Source organism: Haemaphysalis longicornis, unplaced genomic scaffold, assembly GCF_048455015.1.
Source record: "Haemaphysalis longicornis isolate Haplotype H1 unplaced genomic scaffold, Haemaphysalis longicornis Haplotype H1 scaffold_3, whole genome shotgun sequence".
In the NCBI taxonomy this organism is placed as follows: domain Eukaryota; kingdom Metazoa; phylum Arthropoda; class Arachnida; order Ixodida; family Ixodidae; genus Haemaphysalis; species Haemaphysalis longicornis.
Window position 1 is genome coordinate 230281296 of NW_027526335.1, and position 21550 is coordinate 230302845.

Below are 21550 nucleotides of genomic sequence, written 5' to 3' on the forward strand. Positions count from 1 at the left end.
AATTGTGATAGATGTCAGCCTGCGAATTGAAGTGAAAGAGACTTTAATGATCGCCGGCCACAGACGTAATGTCTCCACTACGCCCGGACGTAGGCACTCGTCGATCCTGGTGGCATTTTACTAAGCAACACTTGCGCTACTCACTGCGGGGGTGGACACCCTTGTCCCCGAAGAGACGGCGTCGGCCCACAGCTTTCTCTCCGGTGCTGCCGTTCGAGAGCCGTTAGGACCTTCTGGACGGCTGACAGTTGAATGTCCTTGTCGTAACTGCGTATGGCGTCTTGTAACCACGGCGGAAGGTCGGTCCTTGTCGAAGCTTCGTCTGGTCGCACTTCACAATCCCATAATAAATGGGCGGCTGTTGCCCTGGAGTTATTGCGCAACACACACCGTCCGTGTAAAGTTCTGGTTGGATACGTTTCATAATGACCGCGGTGATTAATGAATTGGTCTGTACCTATCTGAACGTGGACGCCTGTTCTCTAGTCAGCTCGGGGTGAGGCGGTGCCAGCCCGCAAAAAAAATTCGTGAGCACATGCCGCGCTGTCCTACGGACTCCTTTACGTCTCATTTACAAACTATTTATGCTGCCCTACAAAATTATTTACAAAATCATTTCCGGTCCTACCAACTCACTATGGTACGAAATTGGCCGCGTGTTCGCGTGCTCCATAGCAGATGTCGTAGAAAGACGATGGCCCCGGCCACTCCATCACAACCTCCCGCCTTTTAGCTCATTTATCTCCTTTTCCACCCTACACTCTTTCCTCCTCTTTTGCTCCACCCACTAATAACGCAAATACCATTCGTCAAAAACGTAAGCCGAGACGTTTGTTCCGCTTCTAAAGCCCGGACAATTTATGCTGGATATAACGGCATACCGACCAATTGCACTTGCGAGTTGCGTTAAAAAGTTGATATCGCGAATCATTTTTGCCCGTCTGGAGTGGTTCCTGGAGCATTACAACGTCTACCCTGATGTTATGGTGCCGTGGGAGCTCATCCATTGATTGCATTATTGACTTGGTGACTTGTGAAGCAGCAGAAACTGTGAAGCGCATACGTGCGGCGTTATTCCTTGACGTTAAAGGAGCCTATGGCAACGTGGAGCACAACGCGATTCTTAAATCACTACAGGCTGTGGGGCTCGGTGGCTGGGTCCATCCGTAGATGCGGAACTACCTCACGGGAAGATCATTCTTTGTAATGACTGCAGATTGACCGAAATTATCTCCCTATACTCATCGTCGTGTTCCCCAAGGAGGCATCCTGAGCCCTACGCTATTCAACCTTACACTAATTACCTTGTCTTTCTGCCTTCCAAGAAGGGGTCACATGTCGCTATACGCTGACGACAGGGGCAGGTGGCGTAACTCGTCGGCATGTGCGGGCACGGACGCGAAATGCCGCCGACTTGCTGAACTACTACCTACATAGGCCGCTGGTTGTAAATATCCAGCGGCAAAGGCGTAGTGCTCTGTTTACACGACAGCCAATGTACGCATACCCCTTCTATAATAATGGCGAAAGGGTGCCGTTTATGAGAAATCACGAGTTTGTTGATATAGTTTTTGACAAAGGCTTTTCCTGGAGCCCTCACGCAAATTTTATGAAGGGGCTCTCTGAAGTGGTACATGTACTGAAACTCATCGGCGGCAAGATATGGGGGACGCCAATAATGTCGATGTTACAGCTCTACAACACACTCTTCTCGGGCTATCTGCGGTATAGTGCTCCTGTCCTTTCTGGAGCGTGCCGGGCACCTACTCGGTCACTTCTCGGTATTCAAGTTCACGCCCTGCGAACCTGTCTTGACCTACCACGGTGTACGTCCACAGCAGCGACCACTGCCTTGGCTTGGAATCACCCTTTGTCAACCTTTGCGACTAATGAAACACTCAGGACACATATTAGGCACCTCACCTGCCCGCCCGATCATCACCTTGCGGGTGTACCTGCGACCCGTCCCCGTGCGCCCTTGCGAAGGGCGCACGTGGACGGGTACTACCCACCTTACAGTAGCTACCCACATCACCAGCATGCCATCGAACCGTACGCCTGCGATGAGGCCGCTACTTCCGTTGTGGAGTGTGATGCAGCCCCTAGCTGTGCCTAGATATCCCGGGAGTAAGAAAGACGTGATATTTAACTACCGGTAATGCAGCAGTTAACTTTGATGTAACCTGATCAGACATACAGTGACACAATCCGTATATACACCTATGGCTCGGTAAGATCGTCGGGGTCGGCCGCCGCTGTTATTACACCACGAATGTCACAGTCCAGCATATTCGAAATAGCCAATCCCACGACCTCCACGGCTACGAAACTTACGGCCATCCGTACGGCCTGCACGCCATCGAGCAAAGATCGGCGATCGTCTGATATTCAAACCTTACACTTCCGTCACTCCTGTCACCCTGTGCCGGGGAACACACGAAGAGCTACTGACAGAAATAAGAACGGTGCACGACCGCACTTCCGGTCGTATGTAAAGACCAAACAATAAACTGGGAGACTGCCGTGACAATCACTGAACGTGAACAAGTAGTGTTTTAGCGCTGGGCATATCTGTCTACTCCAGCTTTTCTTCTTTATCTGCCTTCTCTTTTTTTGCGCATTTTCCCCTCCCGCACGTGCAGGCTAGCAAAGTAGGCTCCAACCGGGTTACCTTTCCTTCATTTCTTCTACTTCCTTCCTTCCTTCCGTTAGCTCAAATCAGTTCAACAATTTTTGAACGTTTGCTGTGTCCCGCGCCATCTGCTAAGACTTGTTGTTGCGGTTGTGATTGGAATATGTCAATACATCTTTTTAACTGCTTCCAATCTCTTCTCTCCGGAATCTAATGAGTGTGTAATCTCCATCGTTGCATCGACATCGACCTCGTTGCATGCATGCTTATAATTGTGATAACTGATTATGTCCTTCATTTGCCCATTTCTTCCGATAAGGACATCACCAAGATTTGTTACCGCGTTATTCCCTGTTTATGTGAGCGTAATGGCCAAAAAAACTAGGATTAGTTCCCGCCATCTGTTAAAGTGCTTGTTGGTGTCCTATTGAAAAAAAAAATTATACCATCTTCCCATAGGGCAACCTTGAGAAGTATGCGAAGTAGCCATGTGGTCGACTGAAGTTCCCTTTAGTTTTCAGTTCGTCGTTTCCGTTGACGTTCAGCTTCGCCTGCCTTCGTTGTATCAGTAGCTTATTGACGTAGTTTGAATGAGTGAAGGACATAAGGCGCGTTCGTAGCAGATGCTCCCGTCTCGGTTTGTAGCGCAGTGGGAAGAGCGCCACGTACCTCCCGTTGCGGCCAGAGAGTCGTGGGATCGAAACCAGGCGCCGCCTAACTATTCCTTTTTATAGTGGACTGCGCTGACGTCATCCCAAACCCTGACGGGGCTGAAGAGACGCGCATGCACGGTAGAGTGCGGACGGCGGACAACGACAAAGAGGGAGGGAGGGACACAGCCCCAAGCATGAGATGCTTCGCATCTAAAGAGCAGCATGATATAAAACTTCCTGCGATGAGTACTTTAGGGCGAAGTGATCTAAAACCTTTCGAAATCAAAGAACACCAAGCGAGAAAATTGTACTTAACCGCTGCGCTCATGATTGCAAATGGGGACTTCTCTCACAGCACTGTATACATTATCCTTTGTTAACTAGAACACGGATATCTCGAAAGATAGGTTAAGGCGAAACTTTTTCTCTCTGTCCAGTTGCCTCCCATAGGTGCGATGTATTTGTTCCCCTTTATCTTTGAACGTCTCTTCGGGAGACCCCAGATGACTGGAAATGTTGATAGAGAGGGCCAAAGGCGAAGTCCACCGCAGGCAGCTGATAAGGTACCTGTTCGAACGCTTAGACCCCACTACGCGCCCTACCCGGTCGTGAACGGCAAATGTACGCGGAGTACGCGCTACATGTACAAGGCGGATGTCTCGTTACCGGAAGTCTGTCCGACGCTGCACCAACGAGATAGATGTGGATGGCGCAGCTGATTATGCGGATGACGAGGAGCCCAGGGAATTGCCTACACAACGGCAGAAACAGGAAATATGCTGCGCCTGCTTCGCAATTAGGTTGTATGTAGCGGTGGCGACCTACGATTGGTGCGATGCATTGAGCCGGCTAGCGAACGCTTTCTGGGACGAAAGGGAAACGCGAAACAGGCGAGCATCACGCAGTTCTTGCTTCCGAAACAATCAAAGATTGTTTTTCGGGTGAATTACTTTGCCTTTATTACGAAAACTTCTCCTGCAGTGGAACTTTTGTTACCTGCGTTCGCTCTTACATCAGTGACCTGGTCACAAATTTTCGGCATTTCCCTATAGGTCTAAACTCCACTTATTTTGAAATTTCCAGTAGATTTTAAGATTTGCAGTGCTTTGTTCGACGGTAACTAATATACCTTCGCCACATGGATAGTCCAACTGTCAATTGTTTGTTCTCGTGTAGGGCACGTATAATTTTGTTTCATCAATTTGTGTTTCTTCATTATTACACGATACCTACTTCGCTTGTATAGCTTAGCCAACCTACTTCCCTTAGCGAACGTTCTCAATAATCCGACTGAGCTGTTAGACGATCGTCGATGATGAAATTTTCTCACTCTTTTCTAGCCTTCCTGTCTTCTGGTCTCTGCATTTGCAACGTCTGCAATCTACAACCTTGTCATTCTCCAAATACTGGGCACCGCCACTGGAGGTTCGTATACGTCTACGCACGTAGGCGGCAACTTAAAGCTGCCATCTTCGACGCTTTTACTTTAGTGCTTATCTCAAAGGTTACAATGCCGCAGAGCACGAAACTGCGACTTATGTTTGCTGGTGCCATTAACTCCACATTCTGCTGCATGTTGCTTAATTTCACTCACCCCAAGAAAATGATCCTTTACACAGTCATGTGTATTGCAATGCGCATTATGAAAGCGCATCACTCGGCGAATGCTTCGGTGAGGTTTGCGACCGCGTGTTACAACCATCGCAATACCGCATGGTTTCACATGCACCATACAGAGAACTCACGAAAACGAAAGCACCGCCAGAGTCTCCACTACCGCCAATTGTGTATTCGTGCATAGTGGGAGCCATGTTTTCGAAACATCAAAAGGCCTAAATACTCAGAGCAGCAGGCGATGTTTTCTATGCTTGTCTGAAAGCAAATTGTTATAGCACATAACCACCTGCAGTGCACGCTTCCAGTATTCAAAGAAAACGCGGACGCGTTTTCTTTGAATATTGGTAGCATGCACTGCGTGCATTGAATTAGGTAAGCAAACTTAGAAAACGCGTAAGCAAACTTAGCCTGCCGGGAAAACGCGTCCGGGTTTTCCCGGCAGGCTAAGTTTGCTTACCTAATTTGAAGCCAGTCATTATCAAAGGCTACTGAACTAATGCATTGTATTCACACCTTCAAAATCTGCCTGACATTGTGTAATATAACCTCATCTCCCCATTCTTCCCACACGCCTCCTTGAATCCGTACCCCCCCCCCCCCCCTTCCTGCCAATATAATTCCATCCCCTGATGAGGACCTAGACAGCCCTTTCACTCTTCCTGAACTTCAGGCCGCTCTTCACCAAGGCAAACTCCATTCTGCGCCTGGCCACGATGGTCTATCATGGCAGCACCTCCGTAACCTGGACGAGAACACCCAGCTGGTACTCCTTGAGATCATTAATGACCACTGGGCGACAGGGACTGTTCCCGACAGGCTCAAGTTGACCTTGGTTAGCCCTAATTCCAAACCCAACAAAGATCCGGCTCAGCTCTCTAACCTGTGCCCCATCTCCCTCACCCCAACCCTGTGTAAACTCACCGAAAGACTAATCAAGAACAGAATGCAACACTATCTCGAGTACGTACAGCCCTGGTTTCATCCATCCCAAACTGGCTTTCGTCCGCATCTCAGCACCCAGGGCTGCCTTTTGCTCCTCCGCAGAGTCATTAACAGTAAATCGCGTGCCGGTAACCCGGACTATGTTCTTGCCATCGACATGCGAAAGGCGTTCGATAATGTCAGTCAAGCCGCCATCCTTACCGCCATCCTCCTGCATATCCAAGCCAACGGGCTCAAAATTGGGTAAAATCCTTTCTGGAAAATCGGCCTATTCAGCTTAGTGGCACGCACCCGGGACGGCGCCCCAGAACCTATTTCTTGGCTAGGGGGGTACCCCAGGGTTCCGTCCTCAGGCCCGTGCTTTTTAATTTGGCAATGACGCGAATCGATCTTCAGCTAGAGACCGATAACACATCACGTTTAGCAATCTACGCTGATGACCTCACGGTGTGGACTGAGCCAGCTGACTATCCGGACGTCGAAAGTATGATTATTGAACTACAAGCAGCGGCTGCTAGTCTAGCCCAAAGCCTCCCTTCACTTGGGTTAGAGTTGGCTCCTGACAATTTCTACTCATTTATTTATTTATTTATTTATTTATTTTGAATACCCTAAAGGCCCAAAATGGCATTACATAGGGGGGGATGCAATTCAAACAACGCAACTCAACACATATGAATACAAACTACTAACGGCAGTCAGACACATATCTGTGTAAAAGGTTCAATTTACAAAAAAAATTAGAGAAAGAGAGAGAGTAAGATGGCAATTAACATCTTCAGTGCATGACACCACTGAACCAGGCACTCGCGGTGGTCAGTTTTAGAGAAAATTCACTGTTCAAAACAACACCACCACCACCAACAATAAAAAAACAAAGCAAAGAAATCAAAGGGCTGACAAAAGTGACGTTTGTACATCTAATAGATGTGAAAATATCTTATATTTTTAAAAACGCACCCAACGCAGATTGGAAAGCAGAAGTGTTAGTGAGAGAGACAATATTTTGAGGTAGAACGTTCCACTCCTGTATTGCCAACACCAGAGGGGAGTTTTGATGGTTTTTTTGTCCTGGCAAATATGGGAGCAACTTTGCATGTATGGTCATTGCGGGTGGACACATAAGGGGCGGGAAGAATCTGAGTTGTTGAAAAAGATGAACTGCAATAGTAGAGAGAATGAAAAAGGGACAACCGGAAAAATTTTCGGCGCGTGCTCAGATCCGGAAGGTTAAGTGACTGTTTTAATGCCGATACGCTTTGATAAGGAGAGTAGGTGCGCAAAATGAAACGGGCCGCCTTATTTTGGATGGATTCGATACAATCTGTAAGGGAGGTGGTGTGAGGGTGCCAAATAACTGAGGCGTAGTCGAGTGTAGCTCGGATAATGGAGATGTACGCGCGAAGCCTTGTGTCACTATTAGCTAGATATAAACGGCGCTTAAGAAAACCAAGCTTTTTCAGTGCCTTATTAGTGATATGTTCTATGTACATATTCCAGTTTAAATCGGATGTGAAAATGACACAATGTGAAAATGGGCTACATAACCCGCCATCTCACTTCCATCATTGTATTTATCTGGTCGGAACGCCAATCCAAACCAAGTGCGACCAGGTTCGCATCTTGGGAATCCCAGACGTTGGATCACTCAACTTAGACGCAACTAGAAACCAATGCGGGATTTGATCTCCAGGATGTCTAATATGTATAATGGAGCTAGTCACGCTGCTTGCCTCGCGCTCACTCGAGCAGTTGGCCTTGGTCGAATTCTGTACGGCGCCCCTGCAGATGACCTCCGTCCAGCTCACATTAAGCAACTACAAATTCTTCATCGTGCGTCCCTGCGGACGATCACAGCCCTCCCACGGCACACTACGATCTGCGCCTTAGAGAAAGCTGCTCTTCTGCATCCCCTGCCAGAAATTCTCGAAGAGACCCGCAAACACCATCAACTCCGGTGCACGCTCACTATCCAGGGTGCTGCTATTGCTGCATGGGACTCTCAAACGCACCCAATCGGACCCATGCAATCTCCTACCTCTCCCCCTTGGGCTCGAAATACCGTGGTTTCTTCGCAACGGTTGGCTGTCCCTCGAGCTAGCGTCGTTCCACGTCTGCGCGCTCTCCGCGGATGCATGGCACAGAGGCTACCAAACGAGGTGGACATATTTACAGACGCCAGCCTACAAGACAACTCTATCGCTTTGGCTTGGCACTGCGAAGAACGCCCTGATCTTAGCGGCGCCACAACTATGGCTACCATCGCCCCGTCACCTCTCCAAACCGAGCTCCATGGTCTCCTAGGAGCCCTGGATCACATGACCTACATGGCTCGTGCACCACCACCACCCAGGGTCCGCCTCCTCACTGATTTCCACGCCGCCATCAGAGAATTCAATAGGGCCTGATCACCCTACCGTTCATCCCATCCACGCCATGTTAACCTATTGGCCCGAAATGGAACGCAAGTCCGCGTAGCCTGGATTCCGGGGCATGTGACCTAGGGGGTCGGCAATCATGCTGCTCATAATGCAGTCTAAACCTCCCTTGATTGCTCCCGACCTTGCACCTGATCCAGGTCTACATCCGCGCCTCCAACTGGATCATGCTAAATATTCTCGCAGAAAGCGGCTCGCTGAGAAGACTCCGCAGGGCTACCTTCATGGTGTCCCCACCCTACCCCTTTCCGCAAAAATCTTTGTTAATAAGACAATCGCTATTGCGACCCTTACACCTTCCACACTGCGGAAATGGTTACATTTGGACTCTTCAGCTCCTCCGTACTGTCACCATTGCCAGCGGAATGATTTTCCAGACCTCAAGCACCTCACTTATTCTTTGCTCAGTGCTCTGCTGCCCCCTGATGATCCCCCGTACGAACACCCACATTTTCTGCGTGCTCTAGGTGTGTTTTCCATTAAGAGTGGCCTGGCAAGGGTAGTGGGATGGGGTCTACACTTCCCCTCCCAAAGAAATCACTGATCGTCTATATCCAACGAGTCATCTCTAACGATTGAGTGATCACCTCTCCCTCTCCCCCCTTCTTCCCCTTCCCCAACTACGGCCATGTGGCCTCCCCTAACTTTATAAATGTCATTGAATTCAATTTCTTTGTTTCGTTTCTTCGTCGTTTGACACGAGCTATCCGGACAGACAGTCTGACCGCAAACCACGCGGAAGCTTCCCCGCACTGGGAGTTGTCCTGCGCGTACACCAATTCTGCACCCGTGTCGCCGCGTTCCCTAGTCGCGGGGCACGCGTCACACTGATTCTCGCTCCATTCTGCCACGGTGCCAGGTTAGCACTCTGATTAGCAGACCCAGCTGCTACTCTTCCAGGCCGGGTTCAAATACAGCACGCCCCCAAAATGTGTTTTATTTGTTTATTTTCTCTTTATAGCGGCGGACGACGACAACTGCGGAATCGACGACGACCTCTTCCCTTACTCAGTAAACAAGGAACCCGCATGCGGTTCCGAAACGTCAAATGTTTCAATTTTTTCGATTCGATGGTGCTTGATTGATGACAGAAGAAACAACATACATTGTGTATATACGGGAGGAGGTCCCGAAGTCAAAGACTGCATGAACCTCCTCTGTGAACCTCCTCGATTATGTTAACTACGGTTACTTTTAGCGTTTGATGAGACATACAAGGCTTTCGCTTTCCCTCTTGTTGCATCACTGCGTGCGTAGTTCTCTGTTTTCACACAGGGCTCTCTCGTCAGCTTTACAACACGGTATTTTTCCCCTTTCAGACCTCAACACGGAGGTCTTCTGCGAGCTGTCCAAGATTCTACTTGGCGGGGACGTTGAGAGTGCCGAAGTGCCTCGTATCATTCAGGTGACCTCATTGGACATTTATCCCTCGTAACGGGCATTCAGTGATTCATTGTGATTATTGACGTTGTGTTTTATTACTGCAGTGCCGCTCAGATTACGGCTTACGCTGCTTATAGCACTTTGCTAATAGTACGTCGCAAGCCTCCACTTTAAGGTTAGGGGTGCTGACACCAATTTTCGGGGTTATTTTATTACACAGTTCGCTTGCTTTACCCGACAAAACACCCTGGCTGAAATATGAGTGACCTCGACGCGTGGAATGTGCTTCAATTTGATCTTATTAATCGCGCCGACGGAACAGCACGCGGAGGGGAGCGCAGCAACGATGTGACATCACCCCGAGGTAGCGAACAAAAGTAACGTAGCCGCGTGCCTCCAGCGTTCGTCAGAAACACGTGAAGTCACTTCACACGCGCGGTCCGGCAAGCGACGACTGGGTGTTGGCGCATTCACAAACTGATGCACGCGGCCACAGCTACAGGCATAACTGCAGCCAAGAAAGGCACTCCTGCCGAAAAAAAACGTTCACGTGTGAGACAGGAGCCGATAACATAGTCTAGAATCGCAATAGAAGAAATACAAGAAATGATCGTACACATAATGAAGAAGACGCTGACCACAAGAGAAAATAAAACAATGACGCTTCGACCCCTAAGCGGGACCCGAAACGTCCGTGTGAACAAGACTTCCATTGGGGGGCGGAAACGGCATTGTTTTATTTTCTCTTGTCGTCGGCGTCTTCTTTATTTTATCTATATATAATCGCAAAAGAAGTCGTCAATAGAACTTTTACTCAAAGTGGTGATTGAATTTCCGCCAAAATGGTATAGGCATAACGCCTTGAGGCAGCTCAGCCGCTCAGCTCCGGCGGTAGCACGGTCAAAACAAGCCTCCACCGGCCTCCGCAGTATTTTGACGTCTACACAAAAGGGTGAGGTCATACCGTGATTCTGTCATATGCGCCCTCCCGTTGAAAGTGCGCTGAAACGGGCGATTTTCAGGCCGCTCAATGGAATCAATTATGGCGCGCTCAATTATTTGAAGTGCTGTTTCGGGTTCTCTAGGCCACTTAGCATCGATAAAAGCAATAAAAATGGAACAAACGTTTGGTGTCAGTACTCCTTTAAGGTTCGCGAAAGTTCAGTTTACAGATCGAACTTTAAGCCTAACTTAACGCTGTGAGGTCTAACGCCGTCAACCACAACAAATTGGAAGAAGCACCCATTCTAGAGAGGTAGAAACTGATAATAACAGTGCGCGAACGTGTGGCCTTCGCGTTCGCGAATTGCTTCGCGCATTGCTTCACATTCGCGCATGCAGCGCAGCCTTGTGATTGCTCGGTGACCGACGTCACTAGCGAGGTTAGTGGACGGCGCTGGGGCAGTTGGGCGGATGAAAGATATTAGCGATGCTTCCGCGTTTTCAAGGGCAAGGTTCGACATAAGCAGTCCCTCACCGCAATAGCGACCACCATCTATTTTTGAATTATATTGAGGTAATACCCTGTGAAATTTTGATGTCGCCGTTGGCACGGTTCTTTGGCACAGTCAGTCATTATCCCCACCGTAAAATTTTAGTACGCATGCGAATTGTCGAAGAGCCGTGTGCAGCTCAACGCGGTGTACGTCAAATTCACGCGTCAGCTTCCTTTATTTTCGAACCCAGAAACACGACCAAGATGTACGCTGCATGTCAAGAAAAATGGCAAAAAATACCAGCTTTCGGATGCCTGGCTTCCGCAGCCCCGCCCTTAATCTTGCTGTCAATGCCTGAGGCTATCAGCAGGCTGCCCTGGACGCATCGAAGGTTACGCGTTCGTGCGTTGTTGTTGACAATTTTGCCTCTTGGAACCTAAGCGTGCCTGGTGACGCCGTCAAGACTTGAAAGGAAAACGTTGGGCCTAAGAAGGACCCCACTCGAGATGCACAGATGTTATTGCAGCCAAGTGATGCACACCAGCAGAGTTGCACATGCCCGAAGTAGCGTATCGAACAGCGCTTTATGGTTTACCGTAACACTAATAAAATAAATTAGGGCGGAACATAAAAAAACCAACCGGCTGCATTGGCACTGCATTCAGCTTCATTTCTTCAATTAAGCAAATCTTGAAGCCCCTCAACTGTGGGCATTCACATTTCTGAGGATCACGCAGAAGATATCTAAGATTTCTTCCGACGTAAAATGTTATTGTAGTATTCAAGAATTTATGAGCACCAAGTACAGTTGGTGATGTGAAGGTGTTACGTCTGGCAATGTGGAACACATGCTTCACCTTGAAACGTTCACTTTTCGGCGCAGGAGTTGGGAACACTGCTCAGGAAGTCAGCTGAGAAGACCCGGTTTCTCAACATGACCGTGGAGGTGAGTGCATACCCGTTACTAATTGGCACCTTCGCTTACAAATTTCGCTGTCACAAAATTTCGCACTTTTCTCACGATATGTGTACTGCGTAAATGCACCTACGTTCTTTCCGGCGCGAAAACAACCAAGAATGCCCCATTTAACAAATATTTCGTTGTAGCCATTCCTTCAGAGTCCGCTCACAGTCGTCCAGTCGTCCACTCACAATCGCCCGCTCACAGTCGTCCACTCAGCGTCCACATAAAAAACAAACCTGGAAGGGCACATCGCAGAGAGCGAGCCGAAGGCCAATTCCTGCATGCTGCAGGTACTAAGAAACGAAAGTGTGCATCAGCAATAACGCAAGCGCGCGTCAGAGATATCAATGAAAAATATTGCATGATAACACTGGGAAAGGAGCTCCTTTTGGGCAGAGTGTGTTGCGGTCTTCATTTTGTCGTTGAACTGTATACACACTGCAAGTTGTGGAGGCGTTTCCCATTTCCTCTATCATTCCGTGCCATGTTTTAAAACTCCAAAGGCCCTCGCCTTTTTGGAGTAGCTGGGATAAAGATATCGTAGGTATACTACTGGATGAGCCAAGCGCCAGAAAATATCGGTTAAACCAGTCGAAGAACGTGCACAGGTGTGAATGTGCTTAAGACAAATTATTAGTCAACCTCGTGCGTCATTAAAGGCCAGCCAGTGCACTTCGCCTCATGGGATTATTCCCGTTGCACGCGGTTGTAATCTTCTCAATGCTCAAAAAGGTCACATTGTTGGCAGTTCTTGTTGCGTGATCTGGCAAAAGCGCGATGCTCAGAGCAAGTTTTTGTTCACGACGAGCGAGAAATGGGACCAAAATGGATACCGGGGTTTGCCTACATGCTTTGAAAATAAAAATGGAAAACGCATGTGGTGGAGCGATGGCGTGTGCTGTTCTTCACAAACAGGAGGCCTCTGAGTGGTTGTCAACAGCTGAAAACGAGTGCGGCGAGCTGTTTCGAGCATTTGTGGCGAAGCATGGACACCGAACAGTGAAAGAGGTACTTCCACTGCTTCACCTTTATCCCTCATAAACAGAATGCAGAGTACTCTACAAGCGGTGGCCGGCTACCTTCACCTCAAAACAGATATACGTTTTTACCACTCCTCAGCGTTCGCTCGTTTGCAGTTTTGAGCGTGCGCAATTGCTTGCTCATAGCTAGCTCTTTTCTTCGCCTCTTTAACTTCTTTTCAAACCAACAGCTAGTGTTATATAGTAGAAAAGTGGTTAACTTTACATCCTTTATATTACGACAGCTTTTTGGTGCACTGTGATGTATTGCGTACCTGCAGTCTCATCCCTGTTTTTGCTGTCCCACCCTTACTGCCTTTTCATTAATAAAACGTAGCTGCAAGAAAAAAATTATCTCGGTGTATTTCCCCACCGACATGCCAGCTTGGACACTGATTCTGTGTAAAACATGGCACAGCAAAAACTGGTGATAACTCTTGTAAGCAAGCCTTGCAAGTGTTGCGCTTACGTTTCTTTTAGTCGCATCAAGTGCACTTTTTCACTCCATGCGAGCGCAAAATGCGAGTGCAAAATGCCAATATTTAAACTTCTCTTCCGGCTACTCTACCAGGCAACGTCTCAAACACACTGTCGTTCCTTTCCAGCCCAAAAATAATGTCTTCAAGTATTCCTTTCTTCCGCGTACTGCCAAAGAATGGAATGAGCTTGACAGTAAAATTATTGAATCAACCAGTATTGAGGCATTTCAAAAATTGATATCTCACTAGCTATGGTTGCTTTTTTTGCATGTGAAACCTTTTCTATGTTGTTGAAACCTTTTCTATATTGTTTCAAGTGCATTGTTCTGTGTTCTGACTTCAGTATTGTACTGTTCATTTTGTTGTTGTACCATGTGCACCCAGTCTGCTAGCAGTATTGCTAAGTTGGGGCTAGCAGTATTGCTAAGTTAATAAATAAATAAATGTCTTGTGGAGTGCACATTTTGACGCGCACTGCTGGCTGGCGCAAGAATTCTATCGCAATTAAAACGGGGATCAGCAAAGCATATTGTTGGGCGAGTTGGATCATATTCATACTTGAAACTGCGCATTCTGACGGGACAACGAAAAGAAGACACAGGACGGGCGCAGACTGACAACTAGTTTATTGATAAAGGGAGCATGCTAATATAACCACACCAGCACATACGCACACATGTCACCACCTTTATCACATGATATAACGGTTTAGAAATTCATATTCATTTCCATACACAGATATGGATGGTTCACTTACACATTGTTCACCATGCTTTCGAATGAAAAAGGCCTCGATTAATTCCCTTGCCAGCCGTTGTCTACTTTTCCCCTTTGTCTGAGTCAAAACTGGCTCGCATGGCTTGAGATTTCACAATTGCTTGCCATGCTTGCTTTCACAAGCCATGCAAGGTGGGATCCCGTTTTAGTACGCATATTCAGCTGGTGTTCCCTTAAACGGTCGTTAAGACTGCGACCCGTTTGTCCGATGTATACCCGCCCGCTTGTGAGCGGGATCATGTACACCACACCGGTTGCGCACTTCGCGTATGGCGTCGCATGTCCTTTTAGACAACCTGGTGTCTGTTCCATTCCTTTCAGTATCTTGGGGCACAGGGTGGCGAACTTGTTAGGCGCAGAAAAAAATATTGGCTCCAATCCACTCTTGTGAATGTGGTTTGAAAGCAAAGCTGTAAATGGCACCTACACAGATTACCCATGCGACATCCCATAAATTCACTCACGTCGCTCTACAAACCCTGAAACCAGAGAAAAGTGAAATGCACTTAACCACACCTTCTATTCCTTCAAAGAGATATGCTTGCTCAGGTTAAATTAATGCATGATGCATGAACGGTGCTTGGTTGAGTTGTATTGGTGTAGCACATGAGTGGAAACTTTTTTATAAAATTAAAGCTCAAACCCGGTGTCACACGATCTCACTTCTCCGTCTCTGCCTTCGCGGGCGGAGGCGACAAGATCGGCGGCAGAGACGGAGCAGGAGCAGGAGGGGGAGGAAGAAGCGCAGGAGGAGGAAATACTTCTATTGAGACTTCTGAACGGCTCACAGTGCGGCCCAGGGGAGTGATTCCTTTCTCACTGTAGCCCATATTCAGTCCGCGACGCCTGTGCTCTGTCCACCGGCTGAAGCTGGGTAGGTAGAGAGGGGCTGTACCTCAGCATCTCCCAGTGCTTTTGTTCGGTAGTTGACGGAAAGAGTGTAGGGTGCTCTTGGCTAAAGTCGCACACCCCGATTATGTGGCAGAGTGTTCATATACTTATGAGCAAAAGTTACATTCAGCGTCGTAGCGATTAGGGTGCATTAAGTGAAGACGCGTCCGATGTGGGAAGGAGCCGGATTGTATGAGCCGTAGGGTAGTTTGTTGTTCTATGGAAAGGTCAGCGTAAGGCGAAGGTAGGCTCTGCCTCAGAAGGTGATAATTCTGGGTAATTTCCTTGAACGAGACAAGCAGGTGACTGTCCTCGTGCAGCTCCATAGCACGGGGGGGTGAAAGTGCAGGCTTGGTGGGCGTTTTCGTTGCCTTCCATGGAAATGTGAGCGGGTGTCCAGATGAGCTGATTGGAACCATTTGGGGAGTGAAGGCCGGGACACCAAACCCGACAGGTAGTTCCGGTAGGCTTGTTGGGAATAGGTGACTGCGTTACGAACCCCTGGTTGAGAGCCAAGGTGATGGCTGCCTCTTCTGCTGCCATCATGTCTTCGGTCTTGAGTGAGGCACAAGCAAGGAGGTTGGTTCTGGAGGTAGCCACGATGATGGCGTACTGCTGCTCTCGATGTTGGGAGGCGTCTGTGTAGATAACTGCATGAGCCCCACCGAGGGTGGTGTTGAGCGCTTGAGCCCTTGCTTGTCGGCGAGCCTCGTCGTCTGAGGGGTTCATATTTTTAAGCAAAGGCAGCATATTTATTTCTTGTCGCCAAAAGCACAGGAATTCATAAAGCGGAGTGACATTCTGTGCTGCCCAGCCAATCTGGTGAAAGATGCGGCGACCCGCCGCAGTTCTGCTTGTTCGGAGCTTCTGGATAGAAAGATGACCCTCTATCAGCTCTTCCACCGTGTTGTAGAGCCCCGTGCTAAGCAACCTCTCTGTGGCGCACTAATGGGAAGACTAATGGCTTGCTCAACCGCCTTTCTAATCCTTATATAAAGCATCTTTATGTCCTCCTTGCCGAGAAGAAGACAGGGGGTTGACGTAAGTGATTCTCGAGAGGACAAAAGCTTGAACTAATCGAAAGGTATCGGATTCCTTGAGGCCTCGCTTTTTGGTGGCAACTCGCCTGATCATGTGTATGATTTATTGATGCTGTGTTTGAGGCACTGCAAGGATGCGTTACTCTTATTATTGGCCTGAAGATGTAGGCCCAGGATTTCGATGCTGGGGCTCGGAGTGATGGCCTGGCCACCAAGAAGTATTTGAATGTGTTCCTTGAGGTATCGTCTTACGTGAGGGCGGATGATAAGGAACTGGGATTTTTTATGCGAACACTGGAAGCCACAGGCCCATTGGCGTACTAGAAGTGAGATGCCATGGGTTGGTGTGAGCTTCCTTTAATCGCTATCGCGTGGCATTTATCGAGAATGCAGGGGTTAAACCCGTAGATATGCTTGGTCAGTGCACCACTTGTCTTCCACGTCTGCGCGTGACGTCCTAGCTAAATCGGTAAGACTACGGCCTCTTGATTTGTTACTCTGTTAGTTCCAGGTTCGATTCCTGGTGGTGCAGTAAATTCTTTTATTTGTTTGCGGGAGTTTTCTGATGACACCAACGGTCGCGAAAGAACCCTTGGGGGGTAGAGGTAAAAAGCTTTGCTTTAGTATACAAGTAATGCGAAATCATGTCCGCATAACGCTTCAAAAAGGCATTGGGGTACCGCCAGGGCTAGAAGACTTCTTTGTATCAAGTTTTAGAAGAAGAAAGCGAATACCATTTACATTTAAATATATATCCGGCATTACGTTAGGCGAGAGAGGAGATGGTTCTATCGGATTATTGGTTACACACGGTTGACTCAACACACTGTGAAATGTTCTGTTTAGCTCATTAGCAATTGCGTAAGGATCAGTAACCGCGCAGCCGTCAACGTGAAGCTGTTCAACAGACTTTTTCCTTCCGGACAAGTATCCCCAAAACTTTTGCGGTGCGTTTTCCATGAAGTTAACAAGTGTCGTTCCAAAAAAGTAATCTCGAGCGGTCCGTATTTTGTGCTTCAGTGTTACTGAGAGGGAAGATATGGCATGGTTATCTATATGCGCTGCATTGCGTTTTCTTGATATTGTTCTTTTCAACTGTATTATATCGCGTGTTATCCAGGGGTTGCACCGTTTCTTTTTCTGAAATTTTGGTACGAATTTATCAAGACATGATACAGTAATGTTTTTAAACGTATTCCACAGACTTGATATGTCTCCTCTTGCCTCAAAGTCACCGAAGCACAAATCAAATGTATCTATAATAGCTTCGTCATCCGCAGCAGAAAAGTTAAAGACACTGTTGCTCGCACTATTTTTTTTTGTCAGGGCAGAAATTCGCGGTAAGTAAAACTAGCTTGTGACAGAGATTCCATCAGAAACACTGACTTTAGTGTCATCTGTAAAGTTTCCCACACATAGAAGATCTAGTACACTTTCAGTGCTTTGAGCAACTCTGGTAGCCTCTTTAACAAGTTGAACGAGATTAAAGTTCAGCATCAATTCAAGCAACAAGTTACAGTTCGCTACGTCTGTTGAACCTGGGTGAAGAGCGTACCAATCAATCGATGGTAGGTTGAAGTCCCCCGCTAATATGACTTTTTGTTTAGGTTTGTACTACTGCTGCATGTAATACTGAATGTTTTCCAAAAACGACTCAGGCGAAGAAGGGGGCCGGTAGACTACACCAACGAGAGCCGAGAGCCCACAAAAATCAATTTGACACCATACACTTCCATTATCGATTATTTCGTGCATAGTTACGAAGTGATTTCCTGTTTGACTACCAAAGCAACGCCGCCCCCTCTGCAGCCTCGATCACGTCTAACCATTTTATGAGTTCGAGGAACTATTTCAGAATATAAAATGTCCGGAGTTAGCCAGGTCTCTGTAATCGCTATGTTTTGGGAATCATAGGTAAATATGATTTCTTCAAGCTCGTGAACTTCATTGACAGTGCTCCTAGAATTAAAGGGAAGCTGAAGCGCTTTCCAAAAAATTTGAGTTAGATTAACAGTTATATAGTTTCTTGCGCGCTGATTCCGAATATCACATTGAAATTTATCGTACATGAGACCAAGTGGCATTTATCTTGCAAAAATCACGGCCCCGTTTGAAATACGCGCGCTTTTCGTCTTTTGACGCCCCTGATTGGTTGCGCCCGTCATGACGTCAAAGGAGGACACCCTTCGGCCGCGGGGGTTGTTGGAAGAATTGCGAACGATCGCACTGTTGCCTTTGCGGCAATTTAGCTTGGAGTTTAATTTTCGCACATGACTGGAAGTTTGTTTTATATATTTCCCGTGCTGTTGGTTCAATTATCTTGGAGCTTAAATTTGCTTTACACGACAGAGAACCCCAAAGCAGTGACTGTGACGTCGACTAGTGGGTTCCATCAAAATATTTTTGAATTAGGCAACCAGCATAGGGGGATTTTATACCTTATGTTAATGTTAGGTACTGCCTTAACTGTTTCTTATTATACACAAAACCATTTATGCCGAAGAGAAATGGGCGTTTTATAAACAATCTACCAGCGAAAAGCACGTACGTGCACTGCGCGAAAAAATAGCGTTCATGCGCTGTAAACGTATATGCGAGACACATCTTGCCGGTTCACGCATAAACCAACAAGCAGACTCTGCTTCCGCATTTCCTTTGTTCGTTGTCGCCCACCCCAGCCCCGTTACTCATCCCCGTACACAGACTCACACGCGCGCGCCATTTCGGCAGCGGCGCTACGGCGCCTCCGCGATTGCTAGCTGCACTTCGATGAGTGGCGTCTTACTGCTTCACATGCATTTATTCTGAAAAAAATGCAGCATACTAGTGCCTGCTCCGCATTATTAGCTGTAGTAGGGCTTGATTTTCGCTTGTGCGTCGCGCATTCTGCTACAATATTACGGCCACCTCGTTATAAATAACAGACCAGTCGGACAAGGCAGTTACGTTGTAGTTACGTTACTTTAGGTAACAATCACGAAACGTTTGTGATAATGAATCGTTGGCCTGTTTCAGCATTTCTAGATTTAAGCATTTACCGCGCTAGTCGGACAGAGGCCGTATATTTACTCTTCGCTCCTAATTTTTTTAGTATCATCACCGACTATCACTGGAGCACACTTGAGGTTCAGTGACAACAAGTGCTTGCCAGGTTATAATATGCAGCCACACGGAATCTTGGGCAAAAAATTAGGCCCCCGCAGGCAACATAAATTATGGCACGGTGGTGGTTCGGAGTGGTGTTTTTTTTTTAAATTCCAGACAAACATCACCTTATCGTGACATGTCTACTTGCAAAATAAGTAATCTGGTTGTCTTGGTTCTTTTACTTTGTAGGAATACTGTGTACCTCTTAGCCGGGAGAGAACTTCTATCAGGATTGGCCCTTTGTTTTAGTTTCGCCAAAAAATTGTTTTTTTGAACACTGTCCTGAGCCCATAAAGAAAACCGACGCGTTTAACGAAACAAGTATTTCCTGAACAAATGTGACTTGGTTTCTGGAATGGAACGAAACATCACCGGTCAAAGTACAGCAGTATTCCCCATCCTTCCTAAATCTAGAATCTAATATGAACATTCACGTCCGTCGCATCAAAAAAAAAAATTGGAGCGGTTTACAAAGTATTCAACGTACACACTAAACTTTTTTACACCCTTTTTGGCCGAAAAGGGTGTAAAAATCTTGTCCCATGGCTAACACCCTTCAAAGGTGTTTTGGCAAAAAAGGGTGTATGGATGAAAAAAGGGTGTTGAGGATGCTCAAGACCCTAAAAAAAGGGTGTTGAGTCTCACACCCCTTTTTTTTGAGGTGATGGCATGCGCAGAGGCAAGTCAAACGGCGGAGCGCGCAGCATTCAACACAAACAGCCAATACGTACAAGTTACAGTTGGAACACGGGATGCAAGCGGTACAGGGAGTGCATACTTACTTAGCAATACATGTGCTGTTCTTGCTTTTATACCCAGCAGAGGAAAGCCCCCAGATGGAGTCGGCGGGCTTGTCGCAAAAAACTGATATTTTAGCGCTAATTTTGGAAGTATGGATTATACTACGAGAATATACAAATCAACACGTGGATTTGCAAAAACTTTTTAATTACTCGGTAGTTTGTCTGATCCGTAACTTATAGAATTTTATTAAATACCATACAAATCTTCTCTACCACCTCAACACCCTTCAAAAAGGGTGTTCATAATTTCAACACCCTTTTTCCCAGAAGGGTGTGAAGCTACAAATTAGGGTGTTCGAAACTAAGAAAAAGGGCGTAAAGAAAAAAAGCGTGTAAGAAAAGACCGCCAACGAAGAAAAAAGGTGGAGAGACCTCCAATTTTGGAGGCATTTTGTACCTGTTTACACGGGTGGACTGAACATTCTCTACAAGCGGGCGGGGGGTGGTTGTACCTCACGATGTTTACAGCTATATGAATTGGCATAATTTATTACCAGTGAAGCTCTTTAAGCTTCAGGAGGTAGTTTCGGTGGCATTAGCAAAAAATACAAAGAAAAAGAACTGGGGCACCTGTAAATGGTGCACCACCGCAGTTAGGGTATTATAACAGTGAAGTCGGCTTTCGAGCTTGTTAGAGTGTGAGCTCAAGGGGCGTATGCGTATGCGCACCTCTTACTGTACCATTTCAAAGGTACAAGTCTTTTTTGGATTATAAAAGGTAAAAAAATTCGCGCAGCTTGCAATAGTGGTGCAAGGCTGGAGAAACAGCAACGCTGGGGGTGGACCTACCTTGTTTCCCTCTTGGATCTCCTGGAAATGTGGAGGGGGGGTGGGGGGAAGGGGGGCACACTGGAACAGCCTTGTGAAATCCGGTTAAATTTGGCCTCATCCCTGAGTGGTCATCCTGGCTGAGCAAGAACATTGTAAAGCTTAGCAAACATAACAAAACTTAGCAACAGCGGAAGAAACTAGGTCGACCCCCAGCTCCGTTGTTCTTTTATTGCAACTGAACACCTATTTCGCACCGTTTCAACAACCTACAGAAAGCCAAGCGTGTTGCAGTTGGCAAACATCCTTTTCGCCACTCGACTACAGTCTTCTTAATTTTGAAGGTTCAAATTGGTGTTTCACGTGCCAAAGCTAAATTTGGGGCATGTGGTGCACCGAATAAGAAAACGAGCGATCATTGCATAAGAGCAATTTTTTTTTGCGTTTGGAAATTTCTTGCGAGTAGAGGAGTAAATGATGGGATGTCTTCTTCTTTACAGTGCTATTAGCATCCGAACATGGCCTTATTCAATGAACAGCTGAACACCTTTTCCACACACA

The 21550-nt window shown here is 47.1% G+C and overlaps 1 protein-coding gene across 2 annotated transcripts in view; it reads left to right on the forward strand.

The window, feature by feature from the left end:
* The window catches only part of LOC144176035 (rifampicin phosphotransferase-like), a 241241-nt gene that overhangs the window by 165262 nt on the left and 54429 nt on the right, over positions 1-21550 (forward strand). For both annotated transcript variants that reach the window (XM_077705142.1, XM_077705141.1), the window contains exons 27-30: positions 4626-4710; positions 9602-9687; positions 11985-12047; positions 12981-13073. In XM_077705142.1, the coding sequence (XP_077561268.1) occupies positions 4626-4710; positions 9602-9687; positions 11985-12047; positions 12981-13073 (327 nt within the window). The remainder of the gene's footprint in view (positions 1-4625; positions 4711-9601; positions 9688-11984; positions 12048-12980; positions 13074-21550) is intronic.